General features: G+C 42.3%; 1 protein-coding gene and 1 pseudogene across 1 annotated transcript in view; both read right to left on the bottom strand.

Moving 5' to 3' along the window:
- Cdon (cell adhesion associated, oncogene regulated) overlaps window positions 1-27,646 on the bottom strand; it is a 92,807-nt gene that overhangs the window by 49,622 nt on the left and 15,539 nt on the right. The window contains exons 2-7 of the mRNA XM_059267605.1: window positions 11,538-11,670; window positions 10,883-11,155; window positions 9,006-9,152; window positions 7,899-8,042; window positions 6,610-6,897; window positions 4,157-4,426 (exon numbers count right to left, since the gene is read on the bottom strand). Of these exons, the coding sequence (XP_059123588.1) occupies window positions 4,157-4,426; window positions 6,610-6,897; window positions 7,899-8,042; window positions 9,006-9,152; window positions 10,883-11,155; window positions 11,538-11,610 (1,195 nt within the window). The 5' untranslated portion in view covers window positions 11,611-11,670. The remainder of the gene's footprint in view (window positions 1-4,156; window positions 4,427-6,609; window positions 6,898-7,898; window positions 8,043-9,005; window positions 9,153-10,882; window positions 11,156-11,537; window positions 11,671-27,646) is intronic.
- On the bottom strand, window positions 475-533 carry LOC131915728 (U6 spliceosomal RNA; annotated as a pseudogene).

Here is a 27,646-nt window from a genome sequence, read left to right as displayed (position 1 = left end):
TCCAAATTTTGCTACCCATGACCTAGAATGTCATTGTATGTAACTTTGTTACTAATATAAAAAGTGATTTTTAAATAGTATTTTCTGTTTGTTGTTGGTATACAGAAAGGCAAATGAGTTGTGCTCATTTAGGTCTATACCTCGCTTTTTGCTAAATATTAGTATTTTAATAAGAAAACAATAATAAGAGCTAGCAAGCACTTTGGATACCATACAATGGCAATATTGGTTATAAATTAATAACTATTTGGATTATTTCCTTCTAATTTCTTTTGTATCTTTCTGTACTGGCTGGATTCTCTCATACATGGATACCTAGAGTGAGTTTTAAGGAGAGTACCTTTGCCATTTTCCTAGTAAGAGATGTTTCATCTAAGTCCTTGTTAGATGCCTTTTATCAAGTTCTAGTTCCCTTTTTCTGACTGTCTAGCACAGTTTTGTCTAGTTTTTCCTGCTCCTTATGAAATAATCATACCATGCTAATCTTCTCTGTATCATTCCAATTTTAGTATATGTGCTGCCGAAGTGAGCACATGAAATAATCACAGTTTTTCTCCTTTATACAGTAAACAGGGTGAACAATACATTTTATGGTAGACTTCTGAGATAGCTGCCTCACCAAGACAGATGTTTTTTGTACATTCCTGGCTGGCTGATGTTTTGTTTATGATTCTTATACCTATGTTCACAAATAAGACCTGCTTTTAGCTCACTTTCTTATCCCATCTTTCTGTGATTTGGGACTCAAGAATATACTGACTGGAGACTTTCCATTTCCCCTTTTCTCTGGGAGAGTTGTGTAATATCTGGAAAGGTCTATTACTTGCAAATTTGGTAGACTCTACAAAACCATCTGGTCTGTTGTTTTCTTTGTGGGAAAAATTTAACTCCTAATTCAATTTCTGTCATAGCTAGAGAACTACTCAGGCTTTTATTTACTTTAAGTCAGAGCCTTGCTAAGTTCTACTTTCCCTTAGAATTTACCCATCTTATAGTTTGAATTTGGAGTTCCTTCACAAAAGCCCATGAGTTGAAAGCTTAGTCACCAGCCTGCCATGCTCCTGAGTGACAATGAAATCTGAACAAGATGGGGCCTAGTTGAAAAGAAGTTAGGTTGCTAGGGTGTGTCCTTTGAGGGAAGGCTGGGCACCTTTCTGTCTCTCTGCTTCCCAGCCATGAGGTAAGCAGGTCTAACACTTACTCTAGCCATGATGCACTCACTGTGCTGTCTGCTGTAAGCCCAAAGCAACAGGCCCAAGGGACCATGTCTGCAGCTATGAGCTAAAATAAAGCCGCTTTCTCTTTAAATTGATCATCTCAAATATTCTGTCACAGTGGTAGGAAGGAGGTTAACACACAGCTCTGTTTATATTTTTAACTTACTGTCTTATCAACTACTTTATTACTTTTAATCTCTATAGTGAGATTTACAACTTCCTCCTCCCCCCTTACAACTGTCCACTTATATCTACTTTTTTACTTAATCAATTTTGCAAATGATTGGTTCACTTTATTAGACTTTACAAAGGACCCATTTCTATGCTTATTAATCTTGTGCTTTACCTTTCTTAAGTGCTTTCTGCTCTGGGCTTTGTTTCTCTCATCTTCTGCTTTCTTTGAACCTACTCTAATGTTTCTCTGATTTACTCTATAATTTTCAACCTTACTGGTTTTCTTTGGTAAGCACACGAGGCTATAAAAGTCTGAAATGCCATGTTGGCCATCTTCCCACAGGACATGATGGATTGTGCTGGCTAGTCTTATGTCAACTTGACACAAGCTGGAGTTAGCTGAAAGGAGGGAACCTCAATTGAGAAAATGCCTCCAAAATACCCAGCTGTAAGGGATTTTCTTAATTAGTAATTGGTGGGGAGGGCCCAGCTCATTGGGGATGGTGCCATCCCTGGGCTAGTGGCCCTGGGTTCTATAAGAGGGTGGCCTGAGCAAGCCATAGGGAGCAAGCCAGTAAGCAGCATCCCTTCATGGCCTCTGCATCAGCTCCTATGTCCAGGATCCTGCCCTGCTTGAGTTCTTGCCATCACTGCTTTTGATGAATTGTGATATGGAACTGTGAGTGAAATAAACCCTTTTCTCCCCAACTAGCTTTTGGTCATTGTGTTTTAATGCAATAATTATAACCCTAACTAAGACACTGTGTTTCAGTGCAACAATCATAACCCTAAGACATTAATCTTTGGCATTTTTATGGCCATTCAGCTCAAAGTATTTTAAACTTCCACTATGATTTCAAAGTATAACTTAATGTTTCCAAATGTATGACAATTTTCTTTAAAATGTGTGTTTTTTATTATTAACTTTTAAATTTGTCATGCCAAGGTCAATGAGGTGTTCTGTTTCACACTGATGCTCTGACACTGAAATGTTTATAACTCACATCATAAACAATTTCCCTCTTATAAATCAATAAGGAAAATACCCCAAACATAAATTTTTAAATAGACAAAAGATGGCCAACATATAAAGAAGTAAACCTAAATGTCTCACATGCATATGAAAAGATACCTAACTTCACCCAGAACAAAAGAAGTACAAACTAAAAATTATATATTTTTATATATATGGGTTGGGGAGGTGGCCTAGTTGGTAAAGTGCTTGCCACACAAGCATGACTTTGGGTTCCCAGCCCACATAAAAGCTGGGTATGGAAGTATGTATTTAGTATCTTCAAGTCCGGTGAAGGAAATGGGCACGGAGGGAGATCCAACGGTCACTGGGCAGCCAGCTTAGCCCAGTCAATGAGTTTCAGGTTCAAAACATAAAAGAATTCAGGAAGACACCCAATTTCAATCTCTGGACTCCATGAGCCCACGTGTGCACACACACATGTACACACACACACACACACACACACACACACACACACACATACTTGACCTTACTACTCTGTCTTGGTGAGAATGTGAGGAAATAAGAAATCTAAATGCTCATGACATATGAATTCATAATTATGAGGATAAATTTGATAATATCTATTAAAATTTCTAATATATATATAGCTTTTTTCTGCAAGTTCACTTCTAGGAATTTCTTTTAGAGATACACATATGCAGTTATTCAATTATTTTGAGACATTCATCACATCTCAAACAGCTATCATCAGATTCTAGTCAAATTATTGCAACTATAAAAATGCAATAGTAAGCAGCCATTTTTCTTAAAGAATAAAAATGTGCTTTGGTGTACCATATGAGAATAAATTCAAACTACAGGTTATGTAAAAAAATTTAAAGGAAAGAATTCTGTCACTATTTGTTTTTAAAAAGGAATAAAAATACATGTATACACATGCACACACCTATGGTTTATAACTGCTTGCATATGCACATGGAAGGTTATTCAAGAAACTAATAAAACCAGTTGGTTCAAAAGACAAGACTTGGCTGACAGATGCTGGTATGGATGGGGAGGGCAAGAGAGACTGTGGGTTTTAACATATACCTTTATAAACTATGTAGCAACTACTGAAAAGGAATGTTTTGCAACAGTTTGTTACTTAGGGCCTATGAAAACCCAGGAAATCACACATGCTATTCCATTTGAGCTAAATTTCCATCCTAGAAACAACTTTTTTGTTTTGTTTTGTTGAGACAGGGTTTCTCTGTGTAACCCTGGCTGTCCTGAAACTCACTCTGTAGACCAGGCTGGCCTTGAACTCACCTGCCTCTGCCTCCCTAGTGCTGGGATTAAAGGCATGCACCACCACCGCCAGGCAGAAATAATGTTTTTTTTTAAATGTTTTTGGGTATTATGTCTACATGTTTGTCTGTGTACCACTTGTGTGCCTGAGGCCCACACAGCCCAGAAAAGGGCATTGGATCCCCTGAGCCTGGAATGGTTATCACAGCTCATAACCATTTGTAACTGAGAATTGAGTCTGGGTCCTCTGGAAGATCAGCCAGTGCTGTTAACCACTAAGCTATCTCTCTGTCCCAAAACAATTTTTTAAATGAGCTTGATTAAATAAGGTGGCTTCATCAGAGCAATGCCAGTCTGTCACTACAAAGATCATGGGAAACACAGTTCTTATATGGTGATAGGATTATTTTCTTTCAATAAACATGACTTCATTTCTAATTACTGAAAAAGCCTACCTATGAAGTAAAATTTCTTGTGATTATATAACCTAAAAGCACACCTTGTTCAATTTGAAGTCTTCCAGTAGATTGCATAAATCCAATCCCATTGTCTGCTACACACTGATAGAGCCCAGCGTCTTCCATGGTAACCCCAGTGATCTTCAGTCCATTTCCTTCCATTAGATGCCGTGAGGAGGGGTGAATAGGCTGTGCATTATGAAACCAGGTGCGGTTGGGGGCTGGGTTCCCGTGAACATCACAGGTAAAATGTACGGTGGCCCCCACAGACACTTTCTGATCTTGTAGCCCTTTAGAAATTGAAGCATGCTCTGAAAATAAAGCAGGCACATTTAACTATCTCACAAGCCAGGGAGAACCTGTCTCTAGCACTGAGTAGTGAATCTCTCCGTGTTCTTTCTTACATCCATTCTTCCATCTGTGTGGTCATCAAGAAACACTGAGAAATATATTTAACCTTCACAAGCAGAAATAAATAAACTTAGTGCAGCTACTAAGTTAGAGTCTTTTCTTTTTATATTGACCCACCCATTTTATACCCCAACACCTATGAATACACACACACACACACACACACACACACACACACACACACACACATACATGTACACATTTCTACCCTGTTCTTCTCTTAATATTCAACATTAAGTAATAGTTTCTCTGGATTATTGTACACTAAACAGGAGACAAAAAGGTTTTATTCAAAATGAGAATCTTATATGCATCAAATATTCTATTTGTTTTAAATTCTGTTTAGGGGCCTGTTGTGGCCACCACTGAAGAACAGTAGCCATGGCTCTGGGTTAGCCTCTGGCTGTGGGCCTCAAAAAGAGCCAGAAGGTGATGAAGAACATCAGCAAGCTGAACCGTAGCTTGTGCCTCAGGGACCTCACCAAACACAACCATTTTGTAGCCCACATTATCCAGGATGTGTGTGACATCCTATTAGCTGCTCGGCCATGACCTTGTCCAAGGTCCACAAGCCAAGGCTTTCAAGTTCATTCAGAGGAGGGTAGAGGTGCATATCCACATAAAGAGAAAACACTGGGGGCTGGAGATATGGCTCAGAGGTTAAGAGCACTGGCTGCTCTCCCAGAGGTCCTGAGTTCAATTCCCAGCAACCACATGGTGGCTCACAACCATCTGTAATGAGATCTGATGCCCTCTTCTGGCCTGCAGTCATACATGCTGTATACATAATAAATAAATAAATCTTTTCAAAGAGAGAGAGAGAGAGAAACACTAAGCAAGGACTGAACCCACCCTGCCTAAATCCATAAATAAACCAGTTCTGTTTACAGTCAACTTTGAGGCTGTGTGTGTGACAGGCAAACACTCTAGTTTCCACGAAGCTTTGTTTTGAGACAGTGCCCCTCTCTGTCCTTGCTATGGAGACTAGGCTGGTTTCACAAAGATCTGCCTGTCACTGGCTCCACAGCTAGATTAAAGGTGTGTGCCAGCATGCCTGGCTTAAGAAGTGGCTTCTTACTCTTGAAAGTACTTCATTTACCAACACTTTCAGTATTTGCCAAAAATAAGTGGTTATACATATTAATCCAGTTCTGAGTATCACTGGGTTTGGGGTTGGGGGAATTTTTTTGTTTGGTAGGCTCTGGTGCTAGTAATCAAACCCAGAGCCATGCATATCTTAGGTTACTTTTTTTTTTTTTGGTTTTTTGAGACAGGGTTTCTCTGTGTAGCTTTGCACCTTTCCTGGAACTCACTCTTGTAGCCCAGGATGGCCTCGAACTCACAGAGATTCGCCTGGCTCTGCCTCCCAAGTGCTGGGACTAAAGGCATGCGCCACCACCACCCGGCAGGTTATTCTTAACACTGAACTGTACACCCGGGCCCACCAGTGATTTTTAGAGCTCACTTGCCATTCACTTACATTAATCGCAGCATCACTAACCTATATCAGGCTATGAGTATAAATCAAATGTATAAAAATTTACAAAAGTCTTATTTAATGAGACCATTTCCTACTCTTTCTAGTTTTCACAAAAATCTGTTTTGACGAAGGAAAACATTTTTCCAGTGCTACAGGATAACGATATCAGCTCCTGACTGAAATGAAGACTCTCTACAGAAATGTAGGTGGATTGTGTCAGCCAAACACAACAAAAAGGCAAAAAGTGAACAGCTCAATGTCTTTGTGAGGCGATATCTCTAGTCAGTCCCATCTTAGTTACTGCTGAAAGACCACACACTCACACGTGCATACAGGCACACATGAGTGCACGCACATATACACAAGCTCTCTCCACTTGACATAAGGCCCCGAGAACACATTATATCGAATGTTCTATGCCACCCAGAGATGCATCCCATTCTTCATCTCTTTACAGAAATGAACCCTGTTCTGGCTACCGGTGTGGTTATTTCTCGATATTCTGTGTCTCATTTTTAGCTCACAAATATCCTTCAAACAATTAGTCCAGGAAAATGACCTGATTTGAAATGAAATCTCTATATTGAATAAGTAAGACCTTACCCAAAACATTAACCATGTAAGTGACATGTTTTACATCTCCAGACTTGTTGCCCACCACACAGGAGTAGTTTCCGGAGTCCGCTGGGTCAATGCTAGATGTGGCCAGATGAGAGTAGAGCCTTCTCCAGTTGCTTCCTGACAGAGCATCCTGCCCGTCCTTCAGCCAATACACTTGTGAGGCCGGGACCCCACTCACCACACACTCCAAGGTAACAGGGCTGTGAGGAAGGACAGCTAACGCCTGAGAGAGAGCAGGGTGAAGAATGTGGAAGCCATCTGAGGAAGGGCCTGGAAAAGGAAGGGAACACGAAACAGTATTAGAAAGGACTATTAGAAACCCACCCTCTCCCTTAGCTGATCTGGGAACACCCTGGGGACCTGCTTCCATTTCTGCCTCATGTGGCAAGGCCCTATGCATAGCAACACCATTTTTGTCTGAGAGTCAAAAGACAAATATTTTGTGATATTTTTTTGAGATTTTTCTGAATTGGCATTTTGGAAATGTAGAATTTCGAGCCTAAAGCCACACCTTTACTATGTTCTGCCTCAGCTTATCAGTCATAAACCAAAATCAGTCATGATTTTTATCATATCTGATAGAAAGCATATTATCACTTGATCACATACTCCACAGCTAACCACCAATTTGCTTATCACTATTGTAAAATTGATACATTTTAAAAATATGTTCATGGGGGCTAGAGGGATGGCTCAGCAGCTAAGAGCACTTGTTACTTTTGCAGAAGACCCAGGTTCAGTTAAAACACACACATGGCAGCCCACAACCCTCCATAAATCCAGTGCCAGGGGATCTGATACACTCCTCGGGCACTAGGCACACATGGTACATATACATATATGCAGGCAAAACTCTCATATACATAAAATAAATAAATCTTTAAAAAGTAAAATAAAAACAAGTACAGTACTACTCTATAACACACTGATGCACGGGGAGGTGCCTCAGTGGTTAAGGGCTCTGGCTGCCTTCCCAGGGGTCTCAGGTTCTATTCCTAGCACTCACATTAAGGCTTACAACCATCTGTAAACCTTTTTCCAGATACCCTCTTCTGGCCTCTAAGGACGCCAGTGTGCACATGGTGCACAGATGTACATGCAGGCAAACACAATAATAATAATAATAATAATAATAATAATAATAATAATAATAATGTTAAAATAAAGACAGGAATGAAAAGCATGCTGACCTCTCCTTTACCAAGGCTTCATGAGCCATACTTTCGAGGACCCTTCCTTCCCTAGCCGCTGTCATCCTGCCAAATACTTACGACTCACAAGGAGCTTCCGGCCAGTGGGTTCAACTTTCAGTTCACTGGTGACAGGGTTATAAGCAGCACATTTGTATGATCCCTTATCCTTCGAGGACACATTCAGAATCTGAAGATTTCCTGAAGGAAGGATTACGTAGTTTCCTGGGGAAGGTAGAGGGATGTAATCAGGGGCTGGAGATGCAGCTCAGTTGGTAGAATCCTTGCCTAGCACAAAGCCCTGGGCTCAACCCCAGCATCCACCACATAAAATCAGGCATAGTGGCACATGTTTATAATCCCAGCATGAGGGAGGCAGAGGAAGGAGGGCCAGAACGCCAAGGTCATCCTCAGCTACAGAGTTCCAGGCTGTGCAGACCCCACCACCCAACCGGAACTAGCAGAGACTGTTGAGATTTACACATAAGACCAGCAGCAAAGAAGCTTTATTACACAAGAGAAAGGAAAGCCCAGCCCAACAGTGCTCATACAGCAAAACCTTCAGCAGATGGTCAGAGTGAAACACAAGAACATCATTCGGACCAAGATGAAATGAGCACAGATCCTTCTGGACACATCTTGACCTGTAGCCACTGCGGTGTTCAGTCACTGGCTGCTCACCATGTTTCTCAATAAATACACACTGAGTAGCTATTCTTCACCAGTCATGGCCTGGCACACATGGTATGGCACACACGGCATGGCACACAGGACATGGCACACATGGCACACACGGCCTGGTACACACAGCCTGGCACACATGGCCTGGCACACACGGCCTGGGACACACGGCCTGGCACACACAGCCTGGCACACCCGACATGGCGATGCAAGAAGCAAAGTCCCTGCATTAATGCACCTAACATTCCAATCGGAAGTATGAGGTGGCAGATGAAGGGTGCCTAACAAACAAAAATATATACGGCACACTCCAGGTGTGATACGGTCTGCCAAAGGAAGGGGAAGAAAGTGACAGGTCATCTTACTTACACACGCCCATGTAGACCACCTGCTCTAAGAAGTGGTGTTTAAATATGCCCTAAGTGGTTGAGGAGCGAGCCCGTGGGGTCAGTTGTCTAATGAAACCACTCCACCGCCCTCTGAGAGCACGTCCCAAACAACACTCACCTGTGGAGTAGTTCAGCCACTTTCCCCGGATCTTATAGCGCACCTCAGCTTTGGGGTTGCTCTCTGGTACCCTACAGCCAATGAAACCCGTGTTTTTCTCTTCTGCAGTAATAACATGCATTGTTGATGAATCAAAATCACCAAGGGCTGAAATGAAAAAGTAAACAAATGAGTACAAAACAATTTAAAGGAAACTTCAAACCTAGAATCATATAGAATGGCCTTTTTGTGGCAGCGGATCCCAGGCCCAGTGACAGCAGAAATAGCAGGGATCTTTTGGGTTTTTTTTTTTTTTGGGGGGGGGTGGCTTTGTTTATTTGTTTGTTTGTTTTTTGAGACAAGGTTTCTGTGTAGCTCTGTCCTGGAACTGCTTTGTAGACCAGGCTAGCCTCAAATGCAGAGATCATCCTGCCTCTGCCTCTCGAGTCCTGGGACTAAAAGCATGCACCAACATGCCCAGCCAAGTTTGCTTTGACAGGTCTCATTATACAACATTATACAGTTCAAGCTAGCCTTGAACTTGTGATCCTCCTGCCTCAGCCTCCCAACTACTAGGATTACAGGTGTGCACCACCACAGCCAGCAATAAGAGTCTTTCATCTGAAAAAGGCGCTGGGGCAGAGGTGAGCGGTTGGGGGCTGGCAGCTAAGTCAGGGCACACAGTTTCCGCAGTCACTGCCTCCAGAGAACTGTAAGGGAAACAAACCGCCCCAAAACACCAAAGAGAACTGCAAAGCATAATTACTCCCATTCCGTCAAGATAAATTCTTCCCCATTCAGAGGGGTCTTCATCAAAACTCACTTTCCCTGCAATCAAACCGTTTCTGGGATGAACCTAGGGCATTATAAAACATAGTATCCCACTGAGCCTAGACGCACCGGCTTGGTACTGATTCCTTTCAGTTTAGACAGTTCACCGTGGACTGAGCAGACCCTTTATTATCCCCGCCACCCAAGGAAGCCAGCTGCCTGCCTCCAGGAAATCAACCCTCCAGTGTGTGTCCTGGAGCTGTGCATGGGTCACAGCTCTACAAAAACATTTACTCTTCTCAGTTATGACAAACTCTACTCCAGGGGCATCCAGATTTGTTCTGTAAATAGGGGTGCCCTCACAAAGCCGGTTTCCATTACTGGAAGCCATCGCCATTCGAAAGGCAGATGGCTCAAACTTACTAAGGAAAACCACGCATTCCAGATTTTCCATAAGTTCAATTCTTCACATTCCTTTCTTTACAGCCAGTTTTTTTTCCCCCCCTGCTTCTTTAGCCTGGTTTCAATTACATAAATTAAAATCCCCTGGTAATCAAGGGAAATAAAACAATTAGATGTGAAAGAAAGATAAAGGACTGCATGAAATAAATGAGTGTCAAAAGCCAACTTTTTTTGTCTGTACTGATGTTAAGGACTTTAAAAGACTCACAAGGATATTGCCCAGAATTCACACTAGAAAACTGTCCTGTGCTAATTAAAAATAATAATAATAATTTCCACACTATTGCTAGAGATTAAGCTATGAGGCTGGGCTACAGAGGTTCCAACATCTTCCCTCAGCTATTTGAAATCAAGACAAGGTTAAGTACTCTCAGACCCCTACATGGATCATATCAGTGGCCAACTTTATCCCACTATGAAAATTGCAGGGACAAATAGAAAACCCATACATTTCAAGAAACAAGACTCAGCCGGGCGGTGGTGGCGCACGCCTTTAATCCCAGCCCTCGGGAGGCAGAGCCAGGCGGATCTCTGTGAGTTCGAGGCCAGCCTGGGCTACCAAGTGAGTTCTAGGAAAGGCACAAAGCTACACAGAGAAACCCTGTCTTGAAAAACCAAAAAAAAAAAAAAAAAAAAAAAAGAAACAAGACTCAAACTAATCTCACCTGCAGCGGACACTGTTGCAGGGCTGCTCACAATGGCACCAATGCTGTTGTTGGCAATGCACTGGTAGAAACCAGAAAGGGAAGGGTTAAGAGACAGGATGGTCAGAGTCCCCCGATGAATCTTAATCTGCTCCGTGTTTCTGTCCAATCGTTTCCCGTTATGCAGCCACGAGATGCGGGCAGTGACGGGTTTAGCAGAACAATGTAGGACCACAGGTCTACCAAGCTTCTGGACAGCAGAGTGTGGTTCAGAAATAAAATAAGGTGCCAAGTCTGCAAGGGAACAGTCCCGTGTGCAAAAGAAGAAAGGAGGAGGAAGGGGGAAAAAGCAGAGAGAGAAAGTACATTAAATACATTTCATCTGAGTCTATACGGCAGTTTCTTATCTCTATATGTGTTAATTCTTAATGCTCATAAAAAATTCATAAGCCCACCTCGGTCTCAGACTCACAGAGATCCTCCTACCTCTGCCTCCCAAGTGCCAGGATTAAAGGTGTGCCGTTATGCCAGGCCCCACACAGTATTTTTAGTAGGTAATAAATGCTACACAGTGAATACACATTACCATACACATATATCCACCTTCACACGAGTATAAAGCAAAAAGACTGAGATGAGGAAAGGTTCAGCCAAAGCCCCATCGTGCTCCTCTTACCTGAACTCGCAGAAGAACAAGGAATAACAAGAACATACAGCAGTGTCCATAAGGGTCCGAGGTCTGGATGCATAGCGTCCAATTACAGAAGTAGGCAGGGAAGACTTCCAGAGAAAGCCCAGGCCTCAGCTCACTAGAAAACATTAAAAAGGAAAGAGAATCTAAACCATGAGAACTGCTAACATCTTTAAACTGAACACCTTATCCTAGGCTCCTCATGATCCCTACCTTCTCAACCCACACATGCATCTAGACACTAAACTGGGGTTAGAAGCTCTGCTCCTTCTTCCAAGAGGCTAGGATGCTTTTTACTAGGAACTACTCGGAGCTGATGGAGAACACGCTGGAGTGGGTCAAGAATGGAAGAAAAAGAGCCATCAGGAAACACTGGGCCCTTGGGGGACAGATGAAGGCATGATGGGTGGCAAACATGAGTGTGAGCTGTGACAATGAAACACAAGTGGACTCAGGACACAGTCTACAGCAGAACCAAAGAACACAAGGAGATGATGCAGAGACATGGCAAGGATAACTCTCGGGGTTGGTGGGAAAGAGAAAAGCATGCCTGTTGACTCTAAAAATCCAGAGCAGGGGATGCAAAGTAAAGATGGGGAGAGTCAGCACTTCCGTGTGCCTGGGGAACAGTGACAATGTCTACTGGACATCCAGCTGCTACTATGAGGTCCAAAGTTGCTCCAATGAGTCTGGAGACACAGGGAGAAGTCAGAGCTGGAAACGCAGATTTCAGAGGTAAGAAAGCCGGCGTCATCTCAGGCTTTTCTATGGAAAATACGCTTAGAGAACAAGACGTGCCCACCAAGGACCTTTAGAGATGGAACAGAGGATCAATGGGAATGTGAAGAATGGCGCAATGAAGGGGTGGAATCCAGGAGAAAGCTCTCTCTAGTCTCAGCTGTCGCAGGCCAGGTGAGACACAAAGCAAGTCCAGCTGCCATCCAAAAGGTGCAGCTCAGACGCTGATGATGTTGGCAAGATTGGGTCAGCAGAGAAAGGCCAACTTAACGGGAACCACAGAGAGCAGCCAACAGTGGGGGAAAGAAGGATAGAGACGTCCCAATTTTGCCATGCAGCAGGAAAACAGCAAGAAAATGGCAGCAGACAGATGAACGGCTCCGACAGATGCCACCTGAGGGAAAGGTTGTTTCTGGCTTGCTTTTGGTTTTGGTTTTGGTTTTTTGGCTAGAGACAGTCCATAAATTCCAGGACTGGCAAGAACATGGAGACAAATCACCACGTATATGATGGGTGGGGGTAGAACCAATGAGTTCTTTTTAGAGACAATTTAGAAATATATATATATATATGTATATATATATATATAATTTATTCATGCAACAAACGTTTTTGAATATTTATTATATAGCAGATACTATCCTAAAGGCTAGACAGTTTCCATTACAAAAATAAAAGTAAATAACACAGACCCAAGTTTAAACCTTACATTCTAATGGGAGAGGTGGACAATGAGTAAGATAAATAAAATGAGTAAGTTTAAGAACGTCTGTGCATCTTCCAGATTTGGCTAAGTCCCCCCTAGACATCCTTCTGCTTTGCTCTCACTTTTCCACGGAACATGGTGTATCCTCCTTAAGAGCAAGCATTTTCAATGCTGTAAAACTCTATTTTCCAGAAGCATTCTATAATGTCCCTTAAAATGAAAGGACTACTTTAATATAATGAAATTCCCATATGTGCAATCATAGCTAATAAAAACTGACATCTGAACTTAATATATTCCAGCTACACCATTTGTTCCTTCATTTATTCACTCGTGCATCTAATTTTAAAAATCAGAGCCGAACGGTGGTGGCACACGCCTTTAATCCCAGCACTCTGGAGGCAGAGGCAGGTGGATCTCTGTGAGTTCGAGGCCAGCCTGGTCTACAGAGCAAGATCCAGGACAGGCACTAAAACTACACGGAGAAACCCTGTCTCGAAAAAAACAAATAAACAAATAAATAAATAAATAAAAATCAGCAAAAGTGTATTAACCACCACCAACAACAACTACAACAACACCCCTACCATGCTAGGTGTTATGCTGGGCAAGGTTATCAGTAACCTCTGCAGATCCTGCCCTGCGTTCCTGCTTGGCCAGGGCTGGAAACAGACTCCATGACTATGGAACACAACAAAACAGAATGATGGGCTATCTTAACAATATGTTAGGAATGTAACTGGGCAGTAATATAAAACATAATCATCATCATCATCATCATCATCATCGTAATAATAATAATAATAAGTAATATAAAACAGTGTCTCAGGATGTGCTCATCTCTGTTCTCCTACTCCAGAGTCTGAAAGCTTACAAACTTAAGCTTATCTAGATCACTGACATCAGGTCAACCTTTCCATTTTTTTTTTCTTGGTGACCCCTTCCAGAAGTGGGAGCAGATGTACTAACGTACTCGTTGGCAGAAGGGGTCAGTTGTGTGAAAAACCTTTGGATTTATTTGGATTCTCCTAGTTTAAGGCTAAGGACAGACACAGCAGCGGTGTGAAGACAAAGTAAACATTCATATGACTTGGTAACAGGAGACACTTTCTGAGAAAATATGGACATGGAGGATTGCTTCTTCCTTTTGCCAAATCTTTCTCCAACTATTTATTTATTAATAGGCAGCGACGTAGATTTTACAGTGAACTTTAACCCTCACTTGTGACCTAATTTACAGCTGCTCTTTGAAGTTTCACAGCTCATTATTTTTACCTCAATATGGACCACACAGAAGCCTCCTTGATAAAGCCTACTGGGCCGTTCTTGGACACTTTCAGACAGGGTTTCACTGAGTACTCATGGCTAGCCTCTAACTATGTAACCCAGGCTAGCCTCAAACTTGCAATGATCCTGCTGCCTCTAACTCCTTGGCGCTGGGATTACAGACATGATCTCAGTTGATCTTGGAAGTTAGAAAGAACCTATGTCCATAAGAGGCACTTACTAAATATCTGTGGGCTTGACCTCTGTGCACAGAGAGCTCTGTGTTAGAGGACTGTAATGGTAATGTTGTCTATGGGTCTGGTGACTTGTACTCAGCAGCAATGGACTCTCACAACCTCATCACTACACATCACTCACAGCACAAAAGGCAAGATGGGTACAAAGGAGACCCATGAGCAACACCGGAAATAAGTCGCTCAATGCCATGTCCATTTCAAAAGTATCTCCTTTGTCAAAAATGCAATGCCTTTAATATTAGGGTTACTGCTATTTGAGTTACTTCTCTCCCCCAGCCCACGAACAGATGCACCCAATTTTCCCTGCGTTCCCCTGGGTAATAAATACTTTTGCTTGACCAAGTTTATCCCAATGAAAGAAGGCTCCTGCCACATCCCACACAGGTGGCCCTACCAGGCATGCCAAATCTCTCACCGCAGATGTTTACCATGACCGTGGGCAGAAACAGCCCTCCCTGCCTCAACACAGGTGTCATCCTATGCTCCTCTCGCCCTCTCTGCTGAAGTGGAAATAGGGACCAACAGAATGAAGGTCCAGAGAAGCAGCATTCCCCCTACACCACACACCTCGTGGACACATCACCTGCCTGAGGTTCTTTGACCTCTAGTGTGGCAAACACAGCATTCAGGAATTTCCCTGTAAAACGTAAAACCAGAATTCAGACTTTAATCACATCAGATGGGACAGAATTCTGATTAAAATCATAATTTTTTTAAAGATTTATTTATTATGTATACAGTGTTCTGCCTGCATGCCAGAAGAGGGCACCAGATCTCATTACAGATGGTTGTGAGCCACCTTGTGGTTGCTGGGAATTGAACTCAGGACCTCTGGAAGAACAGCCAGTGCTCTTACCCGCTGAGCCATCTCTCCAGCCCTAAAATTATACTTTTTTTAACTTTATCATTTATCTCATTTAACACTTTTCAAAAATATTCAGTGTTAACATAATGCTGTGCTAAACAAAATGTTCCATGTCTTTTCCTCACATAATTGACAATGAATGTGTTAGTTTTATAAAAGAAAATGGTTAAGAGAAAACATCTATAAATATTCATTAAAAAAAACACAACCATTCAGCATAGAATATGTAGGATGTGCAGAAAACACATAGGGAAAAATAAAGATGAACGTCCCAACACCCAGTGAAAACTCATCAGCATTCTGATACACGCCTTCCCAATCCTCTGCACACGTGTATATATACACATTACTAAGATAGGAGTGTGTAATAATTTTAAATCCTTTTAATAATCTCTTATCTAGTTATCTTTCTTCTTATTAAAACCTTTTATGACCATGTAACACTAGCAGATACTCTGTCTTAGCTAGGGTTTCTATTGCTGTGAAGAGACACCATGACCACAGCAACTCTGATAAAGGAAAACATTTAATTGAGAGCTGACTGACAAGCACAGAAGTTTAGTCCATTATCATTATGGTGTGAAGCATGGCAAGACATGGTGCTGGAGAAGGAGCCACGAGTTCTACAACTGGATTGGCAGGCAGCAAGAAGAGAGAGAGAGACATTGGGATTGGCTTGAGCTTCTGAAACCTCAAAGCCCACCTCCAGTGACACACTTCCTCTAACAAGGTCATAGATCCCAATCCTTTCAAATAATGTCACTCGATGAACCTTTAGGGACCATTTTCATTCAAACCACCACATACTCTATTGGGTGGATATACATAAATATATGTGTATAATATACGGATATAATCTAATTAAATTATCCTTTTGGGATAGTTAAGTTACTTTTTAATATAAATGTTTATATATATATATCCCGAGTACATGTGCACATACATGTCATGTGTATGAATGAGTATCATTCATAAATCTTTAGATACTCTTTAAATTATGTGTCTTGAGGTTATATTCTTGGAAGTAGAATTCCTACATCAAGGATATGAACATTTTAAAGATTTTTACACACATATCATCAAGGTACTCTCTAAAAAGAAGCCACAGTGTACAGCACCATTTCCAACAACCACCATCAGTACAGGAAGGTGACTCTCCCCTCCGTTTAAGGTGCAGATCCATGCACTGTGTAAGCCAAATATAGATATAAAGTATAACTGCTCAACTCATTCAAGTACATGACGCTCCATCTACATTAATCACACACTGTTTACCTTTGACCTTCCAATGACAGAAAAGATCATTGATACAAAAATCTGCTTTTTACTCTAAATCCATCATAAAGGAGGATAAGGAGACACTGTAGTTACTGTGTGGTTTTAATTTATAATGTGTATTTCTCTAAAAATACATTTATATGCAAAAGTCTGCTGGCATTCAGAACTTTAAATTGCTGTCCAAAAATATACTCTCAGGCTGGGGGAATGGCCTAATGGTTAAGAGCACTGGCAGCTCTTCCAGAGGAGCCAGGTTCAATTCCCAGCACCCACATGGCAGCTCACACCTGTCTGCAACTCCAGTTCCAGGGTTTCTGACACCCTCACACAGACATACATGCAGGCAAAACACCGATGACCATAAAATAGAAATAAAATTTTATATATATATATATATATATATATATATATATATATATATATATATCCCATAGTGCTTTTTTTTTGGTCCATCCACCATATAAACATATATATACACAATAGAAATACACACACACACACCTCTTTTCCGAACTTATGGAGGTAGTGAAATGAACTAGGTGCAATTAATTAGGCAACACACACACACACACACCTGCTAAGGTTTCTCTAACTCACTGGTTTCAGAGGGAACTCATGGACCATGAGAAAGTCCTTCTGTCTCTTTCATACGTTCAGATGAAGTTCATTCCAATGTAATCACACCCATCCACTACAGTCCCAAAAAGATGCTTCATAGTCACCGTGCTCCCAGGAAAGGCTCTGGTAGGACAGAGGCTCCCACAGACAGCAGAACATCAAAAAGAAAGTATGGCAGCTACAAGGCACAGGCCCGTTTGTCTACAAATCAGCTCGACTCTTTCCTCCACACTGAGGAAAGCTGTAATGCCATCTGGCAAAGTTCTGCTCCTTGAATCTTGAGGTTCAAAGAGGAGCTGCTGTTTCCTAAGTAACCAGGATTGAAGCCGTGCCCTTCCCTACACAGGTGATTTGTGTGTGTGCCATACTTTCTGTGCCGTGCTGGGCTCAGCAGAGGTGCTGTGGCAGCGGGGAGCTAAAGATATGTCTCATCTTAGCTCGGAGAGGAAACACTTCCCTAATGCTTGCTTAACTCATTGTTCAGGTTGTGAACTCGCTGCTTGTATAACCCTCTTCAACATGCTGCCAAAATGGTCCTTCGGGGAAAGCCCTTCCTGAGTCTTTAGATTTGATTACTTTGTTTTTGAAGCATCAATTTTGCTTTCCTAAGGCTGATCAAGGCTCTCTTTCTGAATTACCCCCCTCCCCAGAACCCCCCATCTCCCCCAAGGCTGATCAAGGCTCTCTTTCTAGCCCTCCCTTTCTCTGTTCCCCTAATTGTGAACAAAAACTTGGCTTTGGAATCAGTAATAGTTCTTCAAAATAGTGAATTTTTAAAATTAGTTTTCATTTTAAAGGGAATCTTATTCTTCAGGAAATGTGATCTTAAAAAAAGAGAGAGAATGGATTCCTCTTTTCAGTTTCAAAATGTGCCATTTAGCAACTGTTGAGAAAAAATATTTTTCTGCAGTAACTAAAATCTAGGATATGCTTAGAGAAAAAAAAACCTTGGTTAAGTGCCGTAAGATTAATCCAGTACAGTTATAATCAGGGAAGTCACACAGAAGCCATTTAAAAAGCAAAAATAATCCAAGAGAGCACATGTAACTACCTGAATATTAATCATATACAACTCTGAGTCTCCTGCTAAGTCTCCCTTCATTTAAAATACTTCAATAACTTAGTGAAGACACTAACATCGTTCCCCATGAAGCCGTCTCTTGCAGCCACATTCTTTGAACTGATGAGTCCACACACAGGACGTCTTGGGTTCTCGAGATGCTGTAAGAAGTACAAAGCTCAGGAAGGAGTAGCCCTGAACCACAGTAAATTGCAGCTCAGCTGAGAAAAGAGCAGGAACACAGACAGCACCAGAATAAAAAGGCTGGACACAAGACAAGCAAAGGTACGTTAAATGAAATCAGATTACTAATTTAGGGAAGGCAGGGGAGAGGACAGTGAAGCGGGGAGAAGGAATGGAAGGATGGGTTCTAGAAAGTACAGACAATGTGTGTACAGAATCTACACACAGAGTAAGGAAGAACAGGAGCATGGGGGTGGGGTACTATATCCAGTGAGGGAAAGTTACCTAGGTACACAGAAACTGGAGAAAAAACAAAACAAAAATTATATAAAAATCACATTAAGGTATTCGACAGAGAAGGGGTATTTTCTACAGCAGAGGGCATGCTCAGACCTGCACCTCTGAAAAGCCATTGCGATGTGGAGAGCAGCTGAAGAAGGATTAGGGAGGCTGGTGTGAAAGAGAAAGGAACTTGTACTAGAGAAACCGTCAGAAATTTTAGGGATTTGAAAATCCCTAAGACCTGGACATACTTAAATGATGTAAAAGGTAGAACTGATAGGAAGCAGTCCACAAGAGATCAGGTCTGAAAAAGAATGCGCCTCTCAGACATCACCAGAACCCATCTGTCTATCCACTTCCTGTTTCCTGGCTGCTCGGAGAGTAAAGAAGGACCTGAAGTGACTGTCTGTAGTTCTGACGAAGACAAGTGACTGTGGAGATGGTCTGCATTTTCTCAGACAGGAAATCCATGAGAAACAGCAGGCCTTTGTGCTTACTGTCTGGAAGGTGCTGCAGGGAATGGAGTGTACCTGTGGAGATGCTGAGTTGGATGTAAGCAGGACTCTAAGAGAGCTGATGGCGGCCCAGCAGAATGGGGACTTGTGGAGGCCAGCAGCAAACTGTTGGGTACCCCAGGCTGAATCCTGAGAGGGCATTACATTTGAAGAAGCAGAAATTCCCTTTTCAAAACTAAGAGTCCCAGCAAGGCTACTGCTGGAAGTACTTAAAAAGGGGAGGCAGAACCGATTATCCAAGGATGAGATTGAACAGGCTTGATTGAAAAAAAAAAAATCAGTCCTGAAATGTCACTAAATCAATCTCAATCCCCGGCCCCAACCTCTAATGTACTTTAAAAAGGTGCTATGAGCTAGGTAGTCAAACATGTCCCACATCCCCAAACTGTCACTCCTTCATAATGACTAAAGGCTTTGATGGGTGAGTCTCCTCGCTTGGTACATGAGGTCTCACAAAATGAGAAAACAGCTGGCCTTCATCTTTCAGTAGTTTTACAAGAGGGACTGAAGGAGGGTGAGGCAAGAAGCAGCAAAAAAAACATATCATCGTTATTAGCCACAACAAATACATGATCTAACAGTCTGCCATTCTGGCTCGGGGAGGGGCGGGGGGTCTGCTTACAAACTAAAGCATCCCTTAAAACAGTCACGTGCAACTGACAATGATGTATTTATTCTCTGACATGCTGCATAGCCTGGAGCTTAGAGAAGGAATCTGTCAATCTCATGGGAGAGTCACAAGTTATTGGACTCCCAAGTCCTGCTCCTCTCACCGAGGGAAGCCCTCCCAAGTATGAAATACAGTGCCATCCTTGCACACTTACTAATGACCTTGCCATCCTTCAGGTCAACCTTCTTCTTAAAGGCTGGCACCCACAGGTTTTTCAACCTTCCCTCCCCCTCCCCCGAGTTTCAGCAGAGCCAGTCAAACATACAAACGGCCCTGCTGCCTGCCAAAGTGTTTCCTTTCACTGAGGACCAGCAAGAGTGGAGGGAGAAAAATGGAAGTGACGTGGGAGTTGTGGCACCAAAAAGGCCAAGGGAGCAAAGAAATAATCAACTCCACATGAGCCACTCCAGCACTGACACAATGGAAAGGGCCTAGGACTAACCCCAGGAAAGGTCACAGGGATCAAGGGTCACAATAAAAAAAAAAAAAAAAAAAAGGCGACAGCCAGGGGCTGCCAGCTGCAGCAGGCATCAATGTGGTCCTAATTAGACACCAAACGAAGCTCTGAGTGCAGGGTTAGGCTCGATTCACAATATTTGTGTGTTTTTTAAAAAGACACATCAAGAGTTCCTTTCCACTCCTTCTAACAGATGACTTCTTCCGGCTCTTCAGCAAAGCAATCCAAGAATCGTGGAGACCAGATAATTCCAGCAACCACCAAGCACTGTACAGGATGGTTATGAATATTTAAGAGCAGAGCTGCATACAAACGGTGAAAGGCTAAAAAAGCAACTTGGGAAAGATCGCTGAAAAGATAAAATACAGCAAATCTGAAGGAATTACTGTGCAATACTACAGAGTCAACACTTGCCACAAATGCACCACTCAGTGAATTTGAGTTTATTGTTGGCATTGGCTTCGTGGGAAAAAATAACAGAATTATGGTAACCGCAAAACAAATGCTCAAAGAGCAGGGCTTTTTTCTTTTTTAAGCTTGCTAAGAACTAGCTAAACTAGATCGGACTGCTGTGGTAATGATGCCATCAGACACTTGGCTAGCCTTCCTTGGTAGGGGATGAGAAGGAGGAACATGGAAGGGGTTGAAAAAGAAATGGTTAGGTAATATTATTAATATTGCTGTTTAAAAGCCCAGAGCTTCACTTAGACCAAAAAATGCACTGAGCCAAGAATTTCCCTGGGCAGTTACAAAACACGACCCTCACTGGGTTTAGATTTCATTTTAATAACTGGGGGGGGGGGGGGCTTAAGGAGAAACTATTTTCCATGAAGTATATACAAGCACTGGTGAAAGAGCAAATGGTGATGGGGATCAGAATTCCAGGAAAAGTACCTTGGCTGCATATAAACTTGGATCAGTGCCCACAGATGACGGATCTGCCGTGGTGACTTTTACACCTCTCTACCTGTTGAGTTACACGTCTTCTAAAAATCTAGAACATACTGATCTTAGTTTCAGGGTATCTATTCACCTTTAAACTTGGCTATGCAAGAGAACTGAAGCACCCTAGATTTCTTTGCTCCATTTAGTGATGAGAATCAGGTCAGACACTGCTTCATCAAACCTGCCATTCTACCATGGATGAGCAGCTGTGCACTGATAATAGGGCTCTCGAGGCTCATTCAAAAGTTGACATACAAGTCAATCACAGATTACCACCTCGTCAGTACATAACGGGCCCAACGTGACTGATGAGTCTAAACATAAATAAAAGCCTACAGTGGTCCATACCAAGAAAACCTGCACTTCAGAAAACCTGACATCATCACAGGCAGTTAAAAACAAAGTAATGATCAGGCTACAATGTACTGATGAACAAGAAAATAGGAAAACAGGCCAATTAAGTTCACAGGGTCTTTGTAAATATAGCACTGTAGACCACGAAGCCCTGGTCCAACCAGAAAAGCCTGAGAAGTCATCAGTGACATAGGACCAGCCTGTATACAAGAAATGAGGCATAATTCGCAGGAACAACTCTGTCAGGCTCAACCTAAACCAACCAGAGGCTATTACACTGTAACCTTACACTGGGGACCAATACACAGGGTAGCCAAAGCATGTAAGCCTGGGTACAGAGGCAAGACATTCGTGGTGTACACAGACACATACAGACACAGAGCCAACATGGAAGACAACCATTCCAATGGTGCTACTTGGTGCAAACCTTTTCTAAAAATTCTCTACTGTTTTCAGCATCAATGTATAAACGAAGCACAAAAATCATTCTCATTATTATACCTGTGTTTAACCCCATAAAGTCTCAACTTCAATATCATGATGCAATATTTTCATTAATGGATATTTCAAACACAATCAAGAATATAAAAAGTTTTTAACATACTATATCCAGTGAATGATAAACAAACTCTAATTTTCTTAGAACTTAGGAGAGTAAACATAATTCTGAAATTATCATCCACTACTGGTATTGCACAGTTGTACTGGATCAGGCATGCGTGCATTTGTAGAATATACTTTCACATGTCAGTGCACATAAAAAGTCTTGTAGGATCTGACTCTTCTTCCCATTCTTGACTTTCGTGTATCACATGAAGGGTTTTTGCTTTATAGTGAGGTTTTTTTTAACTTACAAGGTTTTTTTTGTTTGGTTGGTTTTTTAGAATGGCAAGAAAGCCTTAGATTTGATTGCTAATTTAACTTTTCCAACATCTCCTGATGCAACCCATTCATATTTTAAGCACAGGCATGAATGGGGCTGCAATCTGTAGACTAACAACCACAAAGAGGGCCAGGGCAAGGGAGGTGGCTCCGCAGGGAAAGGCGGCTGCTGCACAAACATGACAACTTAAGTTTAATGGATCCTCGGAACCCACATAAAGGTCCAAGGAGAGAAGAGACTCCAGAAAGTTGTCCTCTGACCTCTACATGCACACCATGACATGTGTGCCCCAACATGAATACACCATGTGTGCAGACACACACACAAACACACACATACAACACAACACATTTAAAAATGTTTACCAAAAAATAATTTGCAATATTTTTTACAACGAAAAGGCTGTTTCTGCTGCTATAACAAAATACCTGAGACTGGGTAATCCATAAAAAGCAGGGATCTATTTGGTTCTCACAGTGATGAAGGCTAAAAGTTCAAGAGATCAGTGTGGTATCTGGTGGGGTCTTTGTGCTATATCATTCTGTGACAGAAAGCAAGACAGCAGGGAGCGACAGATGCCATCTGCAGTGTCATCCAAAACCCAAATGTGCGCAGCTCATACCTACAGGTGGCGCTAGTCCATTCATGAGGGCAGGGCTTTCACACACCTAACCACTAGTGGTAGCTCATACCTACGGGTGGCGCTAGTCCATTCATGAGGGCAGGGCTTTCACACACTAACCACTAGTGGTGGCTCATACCTACGGGTGGCGCTAGTCCATTCATGAGGGCAGGGCTTTCACACACCTAACCACTAGTGGTGGCTCATACCTACGGGTGGCGCTAGTCCATTCATGAGGGCAGGGCTTTCACACACTAACCACTAGTGGTGGCTTATACCTATGGGTGGCGCTAGTCCATTCATGAGGGCAGGGCTTTCACACACCTAACCACTAGTGGTGGCTCATACCTACGGGTGGCACTAGTCCATTCATGAGGGCAGGGCTTTCACACACTAACCACTAGTGGTAGCTCATACCTATGGGTGGCGCTAGTCCATTCATGAGGGCAGGGCTTTCACACACCTAACCACTAGCGAGAGCTCAACCCATTAGAGAGCTCACTCTCAACACTACTACATTGGAAACTAGGTTCCCAGCAAGTGAGCTCTGAGCACATACTTAAACCCCATCAAGTAGTCAAAGGACCTCAGAAATAAAGGATGGGAAAGGGATGGGGCAATAAAGTAGAAGATAATAGAGACCCTGTTTCCTAAAATGCTACATCTCTCACATTAACACTCGTATAATCAGTGGAATTTCAAACATTTTTAGTGTTTAAAAAAAAAAAAATCAGCCAGGCGGTAGCGCACACCTTTAATCCCAGCACTCAGGAGGCAGAGGCAGGCGGATCTCTGTGAGTTCAAAACCAGCTGGTCTACAGAGTGAGATCCAGGACAGGCACCAAAACTACACAGAGAAACCCTGTCTAAAAAAAAAAAAAAAAAAATCAAAGGGACAGAATTTCACTTGTAAATATTTTAAAACAAAATTATTGGTTGGTAATCTAAGCTGATATATTCCCCTTTCCTTAATTATGTTCAGGCAGGGATTGGCAAGATGGCTCAGAGGGGAAAGGCACCTGCCACCAAGCCTGATAACTTGAATTCAATCCCCAGGTCTCAAATCCCACATAGTGGAAGGAGAGAACTGACCCCCCAAAGGCTGTCCCCTGACCTAGAGGTGGACATAAAGCACATGGCACATGCATATTCTCTTCTCTCTCTCTCTCTCTCTCTCTCTCTCTCTCTCTCTCTCTCTCTCTCTCTCTCTCAATAGATAGATAAATAAATGAATGTAAAATAATTTCTTAAACAAAACAACAAAAGAAATGTTCAGGCAGGGACCAGTAACATACCCCAGTGGGTAAAGGCAGTTGCTACATAGCCAGGCCACCTGAATTCAACTCCTGGAACCTGAGTAAAGGTGGAAGGAGCCAACAACCACACATACACATACATACATCCATATGCATACATCATCACATACAGGCACAAATGATTTAATGTTTTTATTGAAAAAAAAAACTTTTCAGAGGGAACATGCTCTAACTTAGCGTGGTAAGTTCTCTCTGCAAAGGAAAAAAAAAAAAAAGCTCCACACTTTTCCAGCCTTAGAAGTCTGTAACAAGCATCTACTTAAACGAAGAGAGAACTCCGAAGTCTGCATGCACCTCTCACATTCTATCTTGTCTCGTCCTTGGCAGACGCCAGACATTGCACTTATAAAAGGGGAGAGAAGGAGAAGGGGAGAGAAGCCACATCCACCAAAACATTAGCCCTAAAACTGAAGCACGGTGCTTCCACTAACAAGGGAGTGAGTATATGTATCTACTCATAAAACAAATAATAGTTTTTCTGCTTTTTTTTTTTTTTAAGTAAGAGACACCAAGTTCATGGTTTCACTGAAAGAACTTAAGTGGAGGAGTTCCCTTGTTCTGGGTGCCCACACAGTCAAACCATCAATGAGGCATTCACAGAAGTCTGCAAACACTGTCAGAAATGTGTATACTGTGAAAACAAAGTTCTTTTCGCGATGTGGGACTTATCTTTAGAGAGGGAGTTACTGAATAAAAGAACATGACCCATTTGAAAATGACTCAGGTGGGAGAAAGCAAACTGGATTTAATCCATGTACGCCACATGTGTATACGGAAATAACACCTAGAACCACATTAATATATGCAACCAATACACGCTAATAAAAGAAATCAAAACAAATGATATTAGTTTTTTAGAATGAAGAGTAGGGGAGAAAAACACTCATGAATCAAGCTCTCCAGGAATCGGCATTTGAAGCATCTCATCATGCCACAATCACCTCCGTTCTCTCTGCTGGCTGCATTGCCAACAGAGCAGCTCTGGGGTGAAGCCCAGATGGCAGGTGTGGGTGTTCCAGAACATCAGATATTGTTTTGTTTATCTGAATTACAATCTTTCTCAAATGGCCGAGGGGTGCAAATAAAACATACTGCTAATTAAAATAACCAGCAGCAGTACTAATAAAACATCTAAAAAGCAACTATTTTATAGAGAGGGGCTTTTAGGAGCTTGCCTCCTAACCTCAGGATACAGAACAACCAGCACGCCATTAAAACTAGATGAGTTGTCCCAGTTCCTGCTGGAGAAGGATGAAAAGCAACTTAAACCTGGGGCCAAGCAGAATCAAACTTGACACTGAGCCATCATACATTCTTGACATGCATTTCCTATGTGGACAAACAGCCTACGAACCAGCCAGGAAGCCATATCCTAACATCAACTGTGTCGATGACCTTCTGAATGTACGTGACAGCCATGCATCCCAGGTTTTGGGATTTAAAAAGGAGATGCCTGGATGTTGAGACTATGGCTGTCTCGGGACAGTCGCCTAACATTAACATGGTCACGGGTTCAATCCTCGGCACTGCAGGAGATGATGATAGTGTGGGGGCAGGGAGAAATGTCACACCACCTATGTCCTATGATGAGTGTCAAAATCTGCCAGGCGGTATTAGTTTTTTTTAAACTAAGAACTGTTACCTGTTATGATTATTTCATCCAAACAAGACAAAAAAGCAAGTGGGAAGTATTTCACAAAGAATGTAGCTTCAGAAGCAATCGTTTTATGTCTTGGCTGTTTGTTTTGTTTCTCATTTTACTCCAGGTCAGGATAAAATAATCACTAAAAACCAAGCTGGTGTGAAGATGAATGTTAAGAAGCAACTAAAGACTTGGATTTTCACTGTCTAAAATCAGTATACTTTGAACTGTTAGAAAGCACTCTTGATGGACCAGTTGCCCTGGTTCCCTCTAGACTCTCAGACCTTCGTCCCCAGGTCAGCTCCACTGCTTTCCTGGATAGAACAGGTCTCTGCCACTCATGAAGAACCAGCCATACCGGAAGCCCCTCCTGTACCTTCACGATTATCTTTGCCAGCAAATCGGCCAGACATTGACCTGCAGGGATGTACCACACCCAACCCTACATTCAACTCAGATAAGGCCCTGCCTTAGTCTCCCTACACACTGCTCTAAAATTTGGGGGTTTTAAACTTTCTTTCCTCAACCATGGCCTTGACTTTCATTTTAATCTGACTTTTCATGTGTAAAAATTATAGCTGACAGCCGGGCGGTGATGGTGCATGCCTTTAATCCCAGCACTTGGGAGGCAGAGGCAGGCAGATCTCTGTGAGTTCGAGGCCAACATGGCCCACAGAACAAGTTCTAGGACAGCCAAGGCTACACCAAGAAACCCTGTCTTAGAGAAAAAAAAAAATGTAGCTGAACAGACATCGCAAGGGGAAAGCACAGGCCTCACTTACCTGCCCTGCTAGGCTACAAGGAAATGAAGAACCTAGGCTAGATGATTTTCAGGTCACAAGTAAGGCTGAGGCTGAGAGTATGTGAAAAGTCCCTATCCCTTCCACTCACCTGTTCTAAAAACTAAAGAGCTTTTAAAAGCCACTTTCTAGCGGGCCCCGTTTGACCGCTTTGTCAGCTCCGCGCTACAGAGTTCCTGTCTGTTTTGCTCACCACTGAGTCCGACACGGGGAAGCAGCTGTCACAAAGGGAGTCTTCACACACTTGACAAATGAATAAACCTAGACTGCAAGAACTGCCGCAGTGTTCTCTGAAAACGACACAGTCGACAAACTACTGATTTCCAATGCTAACACATTCTGCTAAGCCAACAAGAAATAGTAAGAACCGTCCAACATCGTGGGACTTTAAAGCCTTGGCCTTCATGCTCTACGGCCTGACCACTGAACTCTGTCTTCTAGTGAGGAGCCATATTTTCCTCTTTACTGATTTTTATGCCAGTGCTTCCTTGTCTATTTTACATCAGTCTCTAAAAATTCATAGCCAATATTTTCGTTACATATAATTTAAGACGGGTGCCAAGAGGACTGATTAGTGAAGTGTATGATACTGAAGAAATTCCAGAGGCCAGAGTGAAAACAGGTTGAAGAGGAACTG

The sequence above is a fragment of the Peromyscus eremicus genome, chromosome 7 (assembly GCF_949786415.1).
Source record: "Peromyscus eremicus chromosome 7, PerEre_H2_v1, whole genome shotgun sequence".
Lineage (NCBI taxonomy): Eukaryota > Metazoa > Chordata > Mammalia > Rodentia > Cricetidae > Peromyscus > Peromyscus eremicus.
Note: the sequence above shows the minus strand (reverse complement) of the source record. Positions and strands in the feature narration are given on the sequence as shown.